This window comes from Macaca thibetana, chromosome 10 (assembly GCF_024542745.1).
Source record: "Macaca thibetana thibetana isolate TM-01 chromosome 10, ASM2454274v1, whole genome shotgun sequence".
In the NCBI taxonomy this organism is placed as follows: Eukaryota; Metazoa; Chordata; class Mammalia; order Primates; family Cercopithecidae; genus Macaca; species Macaca thibetana.
The window spans coordinates 27,194,513-27,208,415 of NC_065587.1; the positions used below are offsets into that span (position 1 = coordinate 27,194,513).

The window sequence follows — 13,903 nt, forward strand, 5'->3', positions numbered from 1 at the left end:
AAGGTGTCAGGAAACCAGAGAGCCAGGCTGATGCCAAAGGGCCTGGCCACGTGCTGGTGCCCTTTTCCTCCCATTTGCCCTGCCACACAGTGGGCTGGGGTTGCATGTGGGTTTGCTGATGGGCCACGCCTCTAACTGTGGGCCATGTGGACCTTAGGCCTGACCAGACCCTCGTGTCATCTCTCCTGCCTAGGACACCCACCACCGCCATGCCGAGAGGAGGGGGCCACAGCCCTGGCGTGCAGCCCTGCTCAGTAGCCCGGCGCCTGCCCCTGCCACGCAGGAGGCCCCCCGGCCTGCCAGTGGCCTTAGGCCTCCCCGCTGTGGCGTGCCTGACCCACCTGATGGGCTGAGTGCCCGCAACCGACAGAAGAGGTTCGTGCTGTCTGGCGGGCGCTGGGAGAAGACGGATCTCACCTACAGGTAGGGGCCTGGGAGCAGGACACTAGAAAGCCACCTGTGTGTCCGTGGGTAAGCCAGCCTCCCTCACAGCTGCGGCTTGAGACACAGGCCAGGGGTAGATCTTTGTGTCTAACAGCCCTGTGTGCCCGCTGAACCCCAGGGGGCCATCTATGGGCAAACACCCTGAAACCCCGACTTAGACACACACACATATGGAGACCCTCCCTCAGCAGAGGGGCAGTGCCTCTGTCATCATGCAAAGAGTCCCAGCACATGCCTGCAGACAGGTGTTCAGTCACTCAGGCAGCCTTTACTAGAGACCTGTGAGGACCAGGCTCTGGGACTGCATGGTGAATGAGGCAGACATAGCCCCATCCTCAGTCTGAGGTGGGTGTCAGCCATGTCATTGTCCAACTCTACCATCACAACTTGGGCTTCGAGCAGGTGGAGACAGTGGTAAGCAGGGAGAGGCAATAGTGGGCATCTCACTGGGTGACCTGGGAGGACCCTGGGCAGGTGATGGGGAAGCTGGGACTCACACATCCTGCGGGCGGGGACCCAGCCTGGGAATGAAGAACGGGCTGGTGTCACACAGCATTGGAGCTGAGACTGGGGTCTTCAGAATTTCCTAAGTGGGGGTCTGGGAACCAACAGGGGCTCAAGGAACAAAGGTCTCCCTACAGTGAGTGGCACTGTCACGTCTAGGATGGGGGTCTCGGGACCCCTAGTCCTGGTTCTTTCCACTGAATGCAGACACTTGTGTTTGCCTAAGTATGAGCAAACCACATACACATGTGCCTGTGTGGCCAGGGAGACCAGTGCACTGAAGCTGAGGCCCAGAGCACACCTGGCCTGTGTCCTCAGTGTTCACACACCCACCAAGCATCCAGGGGCAACTCCTGGTGCCGCAGCCATCGGGTGCTGGCCCTTCCCTGAGGCCCAGGCCCCTCCCTCTCCCTCCAGGATCCTTCGGTTCCCATGGCAGCTGGTGCAGGAGCAGGTGCGGCAGACGATGGCAGAGGCCTTAAAGGTATGGAGTGATGTGACGCCACTCACCTTCACTGAGGTGCACGAGGGCCATGCTGACATCATGATCGACTTCGCCAGGTGAATGGGTGGCCTGGGACCCCTCCGGGAACAGCCTCACCTGCCAGCAGCCACTGACCCCGCCCCCACCCATCTGTAGGTACTGGCATGGGGACGACCTGCCGTTTGATGGGCCTGGGGGCATCCTGGCCCATGCCTTCTTCCCTAAGACTCACCGAGAAGGGGATGTCCACTTCGACTATGATGAGACCTGGACTATCGGGGATGACCAGGGTATGGGCTGGGGACCCATTTTCCAGATGGGGCAACTGAAGATCATAAAGAATGGGGACTCGCCAAGGTCACTGAGCTGGGGTCTGGAGCTGGATGTCCTGGGCAGGAGGTTCGGGGGTTGCTGAGCCACCTCCCTTTTCCAGGCACAGACCTGCTGCAGGTGGCAGCCCATGAATTTGGCCACATACTGGGGCTGCAGCACACAACAGCCGCCAAGGCCCTGATGTCTGCCTTCTACACCTTCCGCTACCCGCTGAGTCTCAGCCCAGATGACCGCAGGGGCATTCAACACCTATATGGCCAGCCCCGGCCCACTGTTACCTCCAGGACCCCAGCCCTGGGCCCCCAGGCTGGGATAGACACCAATGAGATTGCACCGCTGGAGGTGAGGCCCTGCCCGCCAGTCCCCCTGCTCCTCTGCTGGCCGTTGTGGCTGCAACGTATGCCCTCGGCATGTGTCCCTCTCTCCCCCCACAGCCGGATGCCCCACCAGATGCCTGCGAGGCCTCCTTTGACGCGGTCTCCACCATCCGAGGCGAGCTCTTTTTCTTCAAAGCGGGCTTTGTGTGGCGCCTGCGTGGGGGCCAGCTGCAACCCGGCTACCCAGCATTGGCCTCTCGCCACTGGCAGGGACTGCCCAGCCCTGTGGACGCTGCCTTTGAGGATGCCCGGGGCCACATTTGGTTCTTCCAAGGTGAGTGGGGGTTGGGGATATGCTCAAGAGACTTCCCAGAGCCAGGAATGTTATGGCCAAAGGCAGGAACAGACAGACGGATCCTCAGGGACACAGTGGACAGGGAGAGGTGCCCCAAAGCCTGGGGGCCAAGGAAGAGAGTGTGGTTTGCTCCTCAGGCACAGGTAGGAGGCTCCCGGAGATGGCTCTTGAGATAGGAGCAGCATGGAAGGGATTGCACGGTGGGGCATTCAACTCTCATAGCCACCCCATGGGGCAGGGTTCTAGAAATGCGGCCTCTGGGGCTCCCAGGCAGTGAAGTGACTCACCAAGAGTGTAGCTGGGAAGAGGCAGGGCAGGGAATTGATCCAGGTCTGTCATCCTAGAGCTGGGATTTCCATCTTCAACTGGCAGAGATGAGAGCCTGGAGCATTGCAGATGCCAGGGACTTCACAAATGAAGGCACAGCATGGGAAACCTGCATGGGTTCCAGGGCAGCCCACCCTGCAGGGGCCCAGGGAGTGGTCAGCAGGCATTTGTCATGGCCAAATGCCAGTGGAAGGAGCAGGCGCCCAGACAGCCCTCCACTGATGAGAGTAACCTCGCCCATGCGCTAGTTTACAGAGCATTCACTGCCCCAGCTTATCCCAGGCCTCCCACTTCTCTCTGCGGGTGGGGTGCTGAGCAGGCATTATTGGCCTGCATGTTTTACTAATGAGGAAACTGTGGCTGGGAGAGTCTGTGGTGGGAGTCAAGCAGGTCCACGGTGGCTGGGCATGGCAGTGGTGGCTGGGCAGGTCCTTGCAGCCTCTTCCCTCTCCGGCAGGTGCTCAGTACTGGGTGTATGACGGTGAAAAGCCAGTCCTGGGCCCCGCACCCCTCACTGAGCTGGGCCTGGTGAGGTTCCCGGTCCATGCCGCCTTGGTCTGGGGTCCTGAGAAGAACAAGATCTACTTCTTCCGAGGCAGGGACTACTGGCGTTTCCACCCCAGCACCCGGCGTGTAGACAGTCCCGTGCCCCGCAGGGCCACTGACTGGCGAGGGGTGCCCTCTGAGATCGACGCTGCCTTCCAGGATGCTGATGGTGCGTTGGGGGTGGGGTAGCTGGTAGGAGGTGGGCACGGCAGCCGCATCTCCAACCTGGTGGTGGCTGGGCTCCTACATGCCTGCAACAGGAAGCCTGGCTCTTCATCACAGGACCTTTGCCCAGCGCCATCTGCCCTCCTCTCGGTGGCCAGATAGTGCTGCATTCCATGTTGCAGATGAGCAGACTGAGGGTCAGAGAAGTGCAAGGTCTTACCCTGGTTCCTCAGCCACAGCCAGTAGAACAATAATCTGCCGTACACTGAGGGCCAACAATGCTCTAAGCTCCTTACTGGTCTCATCCAGTTCTCAGAACAGCCCCCTGATGTAACACCTGTTGTGAACCCAGTTTCCAGAGGAGCAAACAGAGGCTCAGGCAATGAGGCCCCTAACCTCAACTTCTACCCTGATGGTCCCTGCTCCTAACCACTGACCCACCCAGCCTCCCACAACCACAGAGGGCTAGAGCCAGTCCAGTGCTCCCTCCCCTGCTGGGCTCCTCTTCTGTGTTCTTTCTCCCACATCAGGACCCACTGGGACAGCTATCCTAGGATAGCCTCCAGCTCCAGGACTCCGGATGCCCGTCAACAGCCTGGTTAATGGGTGCAGGAGAGAGTGATGTGGAGGGTGGTAGGGGCAACGGGACTTGCTTTCCTGAGAGGTGGGACTCAGGCCTCTGAGGCTATGGGTACCTGTCAGGCTGGGTATTAGCCCAGCCCAGATTCCGCGGCAGGCAGAAGGGCTCCCTAGAGGGAAGAGAGGTTCCAAAAGGCTGGCCCTGGATCCTGCAGGACTCGAGGAACTCAACAGTGGCCAAGGGCTGCTCACCCAGCCCTCCCTTAGTGCCCATCCCTGGGCATAGCCTGACAGGCAGGAGTAGGGCCCAGTGTCCACTCGCCTAGGCTTGACCACCTTCTCTTCTCAGGTTATGCCTACTTCCTGCGCGGCCGCCTCTACTGGAAGTTTGACCCTGTGAAGGTGAAGGCTCTGGAAGGCTTCCCCCGTCTCGTGGGTCCCGACTTCTTCGGCTGTGCCGAGCCTGCCAACACTTTCCTCTGACCATGGCTTGGATGCCCTCAGGGGTGCTGACCCCTGCCAGGCCACGAATATCAGGCTAGAGACCCATGGTCATCTTTGTGGCTGTGGGCACCAGGCATGGGACTAAGCCCATGTCTCCTCAGGGGGATGGGGTGGGGTACAACCACCATGACAACTGCAGGGAGGGCCACGCAGGTCGTGGTCACCTGCCAGCAACTGTCTCAGACTGGGAAGGGAGGCTTTGGCATGACTTAAGAGGAAGGGCAGTCTTGGGCCAGCTATGCAGGTCCTGGCAAACCTGGCTGCCCTGTCTCCATCCCTGTCCCTCAGGGTAGCACCATGGCAGGGCTGGGGAAACTGAAGTGTCCTTGCTCTATCCCTGTTGTGAGGTTCCTTCCAGGGGCTGGCACTGAAGCAAGGGTGCTGGGGCCCCGTGGCCTTCAGCCCTGGCTGAGCAACTGGGCTGTAGGGCAGGACTACTTCCTGAGGTCAGGTCTTGGTAGGTGCCTGCATCTGTCTGCCTTCTGGCTGACAATCCCGGAAATCTGTTCTGCAGAATCCAGGCCAAAAAGTTCACAGTCAACTGGGGAGGGGGATTCTTCATGCAGGAGACCCTGGGCCCTGGAGGCTGCAACATACCTCAATCCTTTTCCAGGCCGGATCCTCCTGAAGCCCTTTTTGCAGCACTGCTATCCTCCAAAGCCATTGTAAATGTGTGTACAGTGTGTATAAAGCTTCTTCTTCTTTCTTTTTTTTTTAAACTGAGGATTGTCATTAAACACAGTTGTTTTCTACCTGCCTGCTTGGTCTCTTTTTGTGAATGTTCAGCTAAGATGGGGAGGCCTGGCCGCTGTTCAGCCCTGTCCTGGGAGCCAGGGTCGAAGTCCGCCAACCTTGGGGCTGGGCACAGTGCTAAGGGCTCCTTCTGCTCCATTTCTATATCACATTTTGTTATAGTGACTTCTTAACTGGCTCCCCACTTTCCTACTTGTCCCCTCTGTTCATCCTCCAGGGTGGTGGTCATTTTATCTGCTCATGCCACAGTCCAGCCTTCCATACATAGCTGTGGTTTCTGCATCCATAGGCTTAACTAACCTCAGGTAGAAAAAAAAAAATGTTTAAAAAAAGGATGCAAGGCCGGGCGTGGTGGCTCACACCTGTAATCCCAGCATTTTGGGAGGCCGAGGCGGGTGGATCACGAGGTCAGGAGATCGAGACCATCCTGGCTAACATGATGAAACTCCGTCTCTACTAAAAATATAAAAAATTAGGTGGGCATGGTGGTATGCACCTGTAGTCCCAGCTACTTGGGAGGCTGAGACAGGAGAATGGTGTGAACCCGGAAGGCAGAGCTTGCAGTGAGCTGAGACTGCGCCACTGCACTCCAGCCTGGGTGACAGAGTGAGACTCCATCTCAAAAAAATAAAAAATAAAAAAAGGATACGACTGGGCGCAGTGGCTCATGCCTGTAATCCCAGTTCTTTGGGAGGCCGAGGTGGGCGGATCACCTGAGGTCAGGAGTTCAAGACCAGTCTGGCCAACATAGTGAAACTCCATTCTACTAAAAATACAAAAATTAGCCGGGTGTGGTGGCAGAAGCCTGTAATCCCAGCTACTTGGGAGGCTGAGGCAGGAGAATCACTTAAACATGGGAGGTGGAAGTTACAGTGAGCCGAGATAGTGCCATTGCACTCCAGCCTGAGTGACAAGAGCAAAACTCCGTCTCAAAAAATAAATAAATAAATAAATAAATAAATAAATAAAGGATGGTTACCTCTGTACTGAACATGTATGGACTTTTTTCCTTGTCGTTGTTCCCTAACAATATAGTATAACAACTATTTATATATCATTTGCATTGTATTAGGTAGTATAAGGAATCTAGAGGTGATTTAAGGTATACAGGAAAATGTGTGTAGGTTATATGCAAGTATGACACCATTTTATATAATGGACTTGAGCATCTGTGGACTTTATTATCTGCAGGGGGTCCTGGAACCAATTCCCATGGATACTGAGGGATTACTGTACTTTGGTTTCCCACTACTGTGAGGATACTGAACAAAGCAACTTCAGTCACTGCCCTTCCCAACTCTCCAGTGTCTCCTTGCCCTACCTTCCAGCCCCATGTGTGTCTTTGTAATAGCATTTATCATAGTTGCATTTTTTTTTTTTTTTTTTTGTAAGAGAGACAGGGTCTCCCTTTGTTGCCCAGGCTGCAGTGCAGTGGTGCAATCAGCTCACTATAACCTTGAACTCCTGGGCTTAAGGGATCTTTCCCACTCCACTTCCCAAGTAGCTGGGGCTACAGGTGCACACCACCATGCTACACCCAGCTTATTTATTTTAAAATTTTTGTAGAGACAGGGTCTTGCTGTCTTGTCCAGTCTGGTCTCAAACTCCTGGCTTCAAGTGATCCTCCCTGCTTTGGCCTCCTAAAGAGTTGGGATTATAGGCATGAGCCACTGAGCCCAGCCACAGCTGCAATTTCATTAGACTGAACCGTATGAAATCATCAGTAGTGGGCCACTGTTTTACTCCCTGCATTATTCAATCAGTTACATGATTGCTTTGAGACTTTCATTAGTTTCACTAGCTTCAGGCTGTAAGAGCCAAGAGGCAGAGCCGAAGGACTGGGCTGCCTGGTTTCGCTCCCCACCATAGGGCTGGGTTAAGCAGACTGTGAAGCTAAGAGGGAAATGGAGAAGGTGGAAGGTGTCTCTCCCTTCCAACTCTCGCTCATCTGACGCACCAGCCAAACCAAATACCAACCTGGGCCTTTGAACATTGCCAAGCCTCATCTGCTGTTGTCATTTTGCCCACCTCCACAACTGCAGGGACAGCTATAGGCCCGGAACTGGAATATCTGTTCCTAGGGGCCTGCCTATCTGCTCAGCTGCACTGCGTTTTAGGGGTGGGGAAGCTAAGGCAGGAGCCTGGGGTCCCAAAGCATGCCAAGACCACTAAGGCTTCCAGATACTAGGTCCTCCTCCTTCAGGTCTCACTTCATTTCTTTTCCCCTGGGCCAGTTCCAGTCCTGGCTGTAAGACTTGGAAAGCCACTGCTTGACTCAGGACCTCAGTGGCTATTTTTGTCCGTGAGAAGTCCTCTACACCACGACTTGGGAGGCAGCCTGGGAGAAAGAGAAATTAGTCGTGGCTCCTTTAAGGGGTCCGCGGAGGCGCGCCCGGCCTTTTGTTTGAGCGGCGGCGCGCGCGTCAGCGTCAACGCCAGCGCCTGCGCACTGAGGGCGGCCTGGTCGTCGTCTGCGGCGGCGGCTGCGGCTGAGGAGCCCGGCTGAGGCGCCAGTACCCGGCCCGGTCCACATTTTGCCTTCCGGCTTCGGTTTCCCTCGGCCCGGCACGCCCCGGCCCCGCCCCAGCCCTCCCGATCTCTCGCAGCCCGGCTCCAGCCGCCCGTCTCTGCCGCCGCAATGATGATGATGGCGCTGAGCAAGACCTTCGGGCAGAAGCCCGTGAAGTTCCAGCTGGAGGACGACGGCGAGTTCTACATGATCGGCTCCGAGGTAGCCCGCGGCGCGTCCTCGCCCTCCCCGGGCTCGGCCCCGCGGGAGCCCTGGGGCAGGCCCATGCGCCGAGAGCGCGCGTCTCCATTCATCGGGGCGGGCGGGCGCGCGCGCGCTCGGGGCTGCAGGGCGTGGCCTAGTGGGCGTGTCGGGCATGGCCCCCGCCCCCTCATCGACCTGGGATTTCCTTACCCATTTCGCCGAGGTGCGCCATCTGTAGTGCTACCAGGATTTTGGTGCCGAGAGGGTCCCCAGTGGTTCCGCGCTGGGTTGATTTCCAGCCAGACGCAAATTAACGAGATATTGAGTTAGCTCCTGCGATGCTTGGGGGACCGCACTGCTGCCTTTGACCCTTTTTAGATGTTGTAAATTTCACATGCGCCCCTCCTCCTATTGCTACTTGTGGGAACCTGAAATGGCAGACTGGAAATCCCGGACTTAGTGAGGGCTCATCCCCATTGTGTTTGTTGCCTCTAAGGTGGGCAGTGGAGGTGTTTTGACCTTTTTACCAGTGAAGAAACAGACTGGAGGGTGTTTGCTTTTGGGTGAATAAGGGCCCATGCCTAAGCCAGATCTTTCAGCAATTCTGAAGCAATTGACACTTTTTCCATATCTGTGAACTGATTCTGAATTGTTACAGCGGAAAGAGCCTAAAAATGTTTAACCCTTAACTAGAGAGGCTGCATTTTGTTGCATCAACTGGATGACTGACTTTAGGAAAACCCTACAACTGGCCTTTAATGGGTGTTTGTTCCCAGTATATTAGGTTCTTGTTTTTCGTTTTTTATAGAGACGGGGTCTTGCTATGTTGCCCAGGGTGGTGTCCAACTCCTGGGCTCAAGCAGTCTGCCCGCCTGGGTCTCCCAAAGTGCTGGGATTACAGGCATGAGCCACCACGCCCGGCCATATATTAGGTTTTTCCAGATTGTCTCAAACTAGCCTTTTTTGCTCCAAAGGCAGTCCCCAGCTAGTATATGTTACCTTTTTAAAAAAATTATGGATATGCAGTTCAGATGTACAAATGTCAAGCAGTGGAGTCTCATGTAAGGAAGTAAGTGCCAATCCTGGAGAATTAAAGCTGTCATGAAATGCAATGAGTTTCTTCTCCTTGTAGCAGTTTTTAGTATCATATTCCAGCATTGTATTCATGCTTTATTTTGTTTTATTTTTATTTTTGAAAAAAGGTCTCACTTTGTTATCCAGGCTTTGGTGCAGTCGTGTGATCGCAGCTCACTGCAGCCTTGACCTCCTGGGCTCAAGCGATCCTCTTGCCTCAGCCTCCCAAGTAGCTGGGGCTAGAGGTTTGCACCACCATGCCCGACTAATTTTTGTATTTTTTGTAGAGACGGGGTTTTGCCATGTTACCCAGGCTGGTCTTGAATTCCTGGGCTCAAGTGATCCTTGCACCTCAGCCTCTGAAAGTACTGGAATTACAGGTGTGAGCCACCACACTCACACTCAGCACATTCATACTTTTTAAACTTGTGTTTTTTTTTTTTCTTTCACAATTGAGCATAGCATGAATGAATGAAGCCTCAAGATGGTCACACTGAGTCCCATGGATTGAGACTAAGGTCAATAGCATCAGAACTTTAGTGTTAGCATTTTCCACCCTTTTTTTTTTTTTTTTTTTTCCCGGACAAGGTCTGACTCTATCACCCAGGCTGGAGTGTAGTGGTGCAATCTTGGCTCACTGCAACCTCTGCCTCCCAGGCGCAGGCCCTCCTCCCACCTCAGTCTCCCAAGTAGCTGGGACTACAGGCTCACACCACCACACCCAGCTAATTTTTGTATTTTTAGTAAAGATGGGGTTTTACCATGTTGTCCAGGCTGGTCTTAAACTTGTGAGCTCAAGTGATCTGGCTGCTTCGGCCTCCCAAAGTGCTGGGATTATAGGCATGAGCCACTGTGCCTGGCCTCCATCAATTTTTGTAAAACAAAAAATGCAGGATGCAATAAAATTTTCACGTTGTCACTTAAACTACAACTGTTCAAAGATGTCAGTGCTGGGGAGGTGGAGCCAGTGCCTGTCCATCTGCCACAGTTCAGAATGGTCCTCATTGGCTGGTAGGCACCTGCCTAACTGCAGAATGCAAAAGGCTGTTGAATTTCAATACTAGGCAAATTGTTTACCTGATCTAATGGGTGTAAAAGTAATCAGTTTGGAGGGGAGAGGGGAGGGATTGCATTGGGAGTTATACCTCATGTAAATGAGGAGTTGATGGGTGCAGCACACCAACATGGCACAAGTATACATAGGTAACAAACCTGCACGTTGTGCACATGTACCCTAGAACTTAAAGTATAATAATTAAAAAAAAGTAATCAGTTTGGCTCTGAGTGGGTGACACTTCAAAAGAAAGCTTTCATTTATTAGTTGGAGCAAATTGAGAAGCTGGGCGTGGCCAAGTGGGAAGAACCTTGGGAGGCCTGGTTCCAGCCCTGCTCTGCCTTGGTGTCACGTTTCTCACGTGTATAATGTGAATGCTTAGTCTAGATGGTCTGCAAGATCTTCCCCAAAACACATTGTAGTTTTTAGAAAGCTAATTACAGTCTTGTTTTTCAGCCCCTTCACTCCTGGGCCTCCCAGTAAGAATGATCTTCCTGAGACCCAGCCTGTAAGAGACTCAGATGGACAGGCAGTTTGTTTTTTTGGACCTGACTTAATCAGCAGAGCTTCAGAGTTTAGGGAAGGGTTCAAGGTCAGAGGTCTATTGAAATTCAGTAGCTCCAGTGACAGTGGTGGATGGATGGTCCCAGCACACTGCCCTGTGGAAAACAGGCACTGTATTCAGAGAGGTGGGCCAGCCAGAGCAACATCCCCAGTGCCTCCATGTACCATCTGTGGTGCTGTCTTGGGAGGGCATCTGCATTTACTATGAGTGTGTGTCACTGTTCTGCCATTAACAGATAGCTGTATTTACCAAACCAGAGTCACGAAGCTTTGAGGACCGTAACAGATCCCCAATCCAGCACCTTCATTTTATATTCAGGAAACCTGGGTCCCAAGATGGTGAAGGCTGGTTCAGAGAAAAGCCAGGAAGGCAAGCCCAGTTTCCTAAGTTCTGAAGGGGCTTTGGGGGGCATCTAGGAGTCTCAGAGCCCTGCAGGGCCTGCAAGATAGTCATAGTGGGGAGTATTGTCAATTTCTTTTAAAAAACTGAATGGAAACTGTACATTTACCATGATACTGGATGATACTGACACACAAGCCAAATAACACAGAGGGGTCTGTGCCTTCTGTGTGGAAAGCGAGTGAGTTGCTGTGGCTGCTCTTCTCTCACAGTGTTCAGTAGCCCTGGTTGTTGATTATAGTCACTGCTGAAAATAGAGAAACATTTAATACTATGCCTGGGTCTCATACCTATGATCCCAGCACTTTGGGAGGCCAAGGCAGGAGAATCACTTGAGCCCAGGAGTTTAAGACCAGCCTGGGCAACATAGTGAGACTCTTGTCTCTACAAATTTTTATTTTAATTTTTTTTAATTAGGCCAGGTATGTGGCTCACACCTATAATCCCAGCACTTTGGGAGACCGAGGTGGGCAGATCGCTTGAGCCCAGGAGTTTGAGACCAGCCTGGGCAACATGGTGAAACCCCGTCTCTACAAAAAATACAAAAATTCGCCGGTTGTAGTGGCGCGCAACTATAGTCCCAGCCACTCAGGAGGCTGAGGCAGGAGGATCGCTTGAGTCCGGAAGTTCGAGGCTGTAGTGAGCTATGATCACACCACTGCACTTGAGCCTGGGTGACAGAGCGAGACACTGTCTCAAAAATAATAATAAAAATTAAAAATAAATTTTAAAATTAAAAATATATACTATGTTGGGTAGATAAAATGGGAAAAATAATAGAAGTGGTCCTTCATAGGGTGAAGTTCAGAGTTGCTGAGCATTTGGCAGATGAGTAAAGAGACCCAGAAAATGGGAAGTGATCCCAGGTTACAGATGGAGCCAGCACCTAGCACCCAGTCTACTGGCCATCCCCTGCAATGTGACTCCGAAGCGATCATACTTGAAAAGTCAGTGAGACAATAGGGTACCCTCATAAAATCTTTAGGACTAGATTTATTTTCCTTAAGGAAGTCACACTCTCAGTACTTGGTACAAGCAAACTGAAGCCATTGTTTGAGTCAGTGATGATTTATATAGCAGTCTGGTGATTGCCAATAATCTGGTGATTGCCTTGTAAACCTTTTGGAAAATTCCTTTGGTATCCCTGGTTGGGGTTTTGTTACTAAACAAAGCAGCACAGGCCATGGGGGAAATTATCTGGCATCTGTCTAAAATTAAAAGACCTTTTTGGTGTTTATTGCATCGTAAAAATATCAAAGTCTTGTCCTTAAGATAAAAGAAGGTCAAGGAGGCCTTGCATTTCTGGAAAGTGCCAGAGATCCTTAGTCCAAAATCAAAATCACCACAAGTTGCTTGCTAAGCTCTGGGGGCCTCCCACTCAGGCATCTGCCTAGGCGTTTCGGAACTTGGTTCTGTTGTCAGGATGCACACATGCAGGCCAGATGTGCACTGCTGGTGAACCCTTCGTATCAGCAGAATGTGTTTTAATGCTGCGGAAAGCTTGGCGCCTGGGGGCCACCTCGAGGCCTGTTTGTCTGTTGCTTGATGCAGTCTGTACCAGGACCCTCCCCTTCCCTGTGGTGCTGCGACCCTCATAATGAGCCTTCTTGCTTTACTCATAGGTGGGAAACTACCTCCGTATGTTCCGAGGTTCTCTGTACAAGAGATACCCCTCACTCTGGAGGCGACTAGCCACTGTGGAAGAGAGGAAGAAAATAGTTGCATCGTCACATGGTAAAAAAACAAAACCTAACACTAAGGGTGCGTCTTCACGAGGGTTTGTAAACCTGTTTCAAAACCACTCGCTTATGTCATGAAGATAAAACGTTTTCACTCCAGAGTGTCTTCACTGCAGCCTTGGCCTTAGTCGGGCAGGGAGCATCCCAGGGGTGGGCCGCCCTGTGAGCACTCCAGGCGAGGAAGCGGCTCCAGGGAGCCATTGGTGGTCCACTGTCAGGTATTCCAGCAGGGCCAGTGGGTACGTGAGCGGGCCGGGGCCGGGACACTAGCAGGTGCTGTGAAGACATGTTGGTCTCAAAACGTTTTAGGAATGCTGTGATGCTCTGCCATCTGCCGTGGGTGTGTCGCCATAATCATCTTCCATGCAGCCCAAGTGGCGGGTGGTGGTCCCAGCTCCCACTCCCCTCTGGGGCTTTCACCGCTTGCTTCCCAGAGCACATCCATCCCATAGCACTTCATCCTGGCAGCCAGTGTGCTAGCGCTCATGTGCATGTCCCTGCTCCTGGTGGCCTGCGTGTGCCTGGGGCTTGCTAGTTGAGCCGCCCAACACTAGTGAAACTAGTGGGCTTTGGGTCACGGCAGCTCTGTGCAGGGTGAAAGGGTGCTCTTCAGACACTCTGGGGGCTCTGCAGGAAACACTCCCATGGAGACATTTGGGTATGGTCACAGCATGTCCTTTGGCAGGTGGCGAAACTGCTTCCCACGTGGCAATGGCGCCTTGTAGAGAGCTGCCCTGGGCCTGGGTGTGTCTGTGAGCACGTGCGCGATGCTTCGTAGTCTGCGCTGTTTGTTTGTGTCTGTAGGTGCTGCTGTGGTTTTGTCCACTGCAGGAAAGTAGTGGTTCTTTTAATGCAGGAGCCGGAGCTTCTTTTTGATCCGCTGCTATGACATTTCTATTCACTTGCTTAAAACAGTTTCCTTTTTGTTCCCCCTCCTCCCCCAGCAGAGCATCAGTCGCTAACACAGTGAGTCCCCAGCTTTGCTTCCCCCTCCGCAAGTCCCTGGGCTAAGTCTTGGGAGATACCTTCCCCATAAGCGATTGATTTC

The 13,903-nt window shown here is 53.2% G+C and overlaps 2 protein-coding genes across 3 annotated transcripts in view; both read left to right on the forward strand.

Moving 5' to 3' along the window:
* Window positions 1–5,310, forward strand: MMP11 (matrix metallopeptidase 11). The gene is made up of 7 exons (XM_050745950.1): window positions 1–423; window positions 1,366–1,509; window positions 1,589–1,722; window positions 1,866–2,107; window positions 2,200–2,416; window positions 3,222–3,479; window positions 4,404–5,310. The coding sequence occupies exons 2-7, from the start codon at window positions 1,415–1,417 to the stop codon at window positions 4,535–4,537; spliced, it is 1,080 nt and encodes a 359-aa protein (XP_050601907.1). The 5' UTR covers window positions 1–423; window positions 1,366–1,414; the 3' UTR covers window positions 4,538–5,310.
* Window positions 5,311–7,744: 2,434 nt separating this feature from the next.
* The window catches only part of SMARCB1 (SWI/SNF related, matrix associated, actin dependent regulator of chromatin, subfamily b, member 1), a 41,444-nt gene continuing 35,285 nt past the window's right edge, over window positions 7,745–13,903 (forward strand). The window contains exons 1-2 of one of the 2 annotated variants that reach the window (XM_050745942.1): window positions 7,745–8,042; window positions 12,739–12,877. In XM_050745942.1, coding sequence (XP_050601899.1) covers window positions 7,950–8,042; window positions 12,739–12,877 — 232 coding nt within the window. In that variant the 5' untranslated portion in view covers window positions 7,745–7,949. The remainder of the gene's footprint in view (window positions 8,043–12,738; window positions 12,878–13,903) is intronic. The other variant, XM_050745943.1, reaches the window with a different exon arrangement.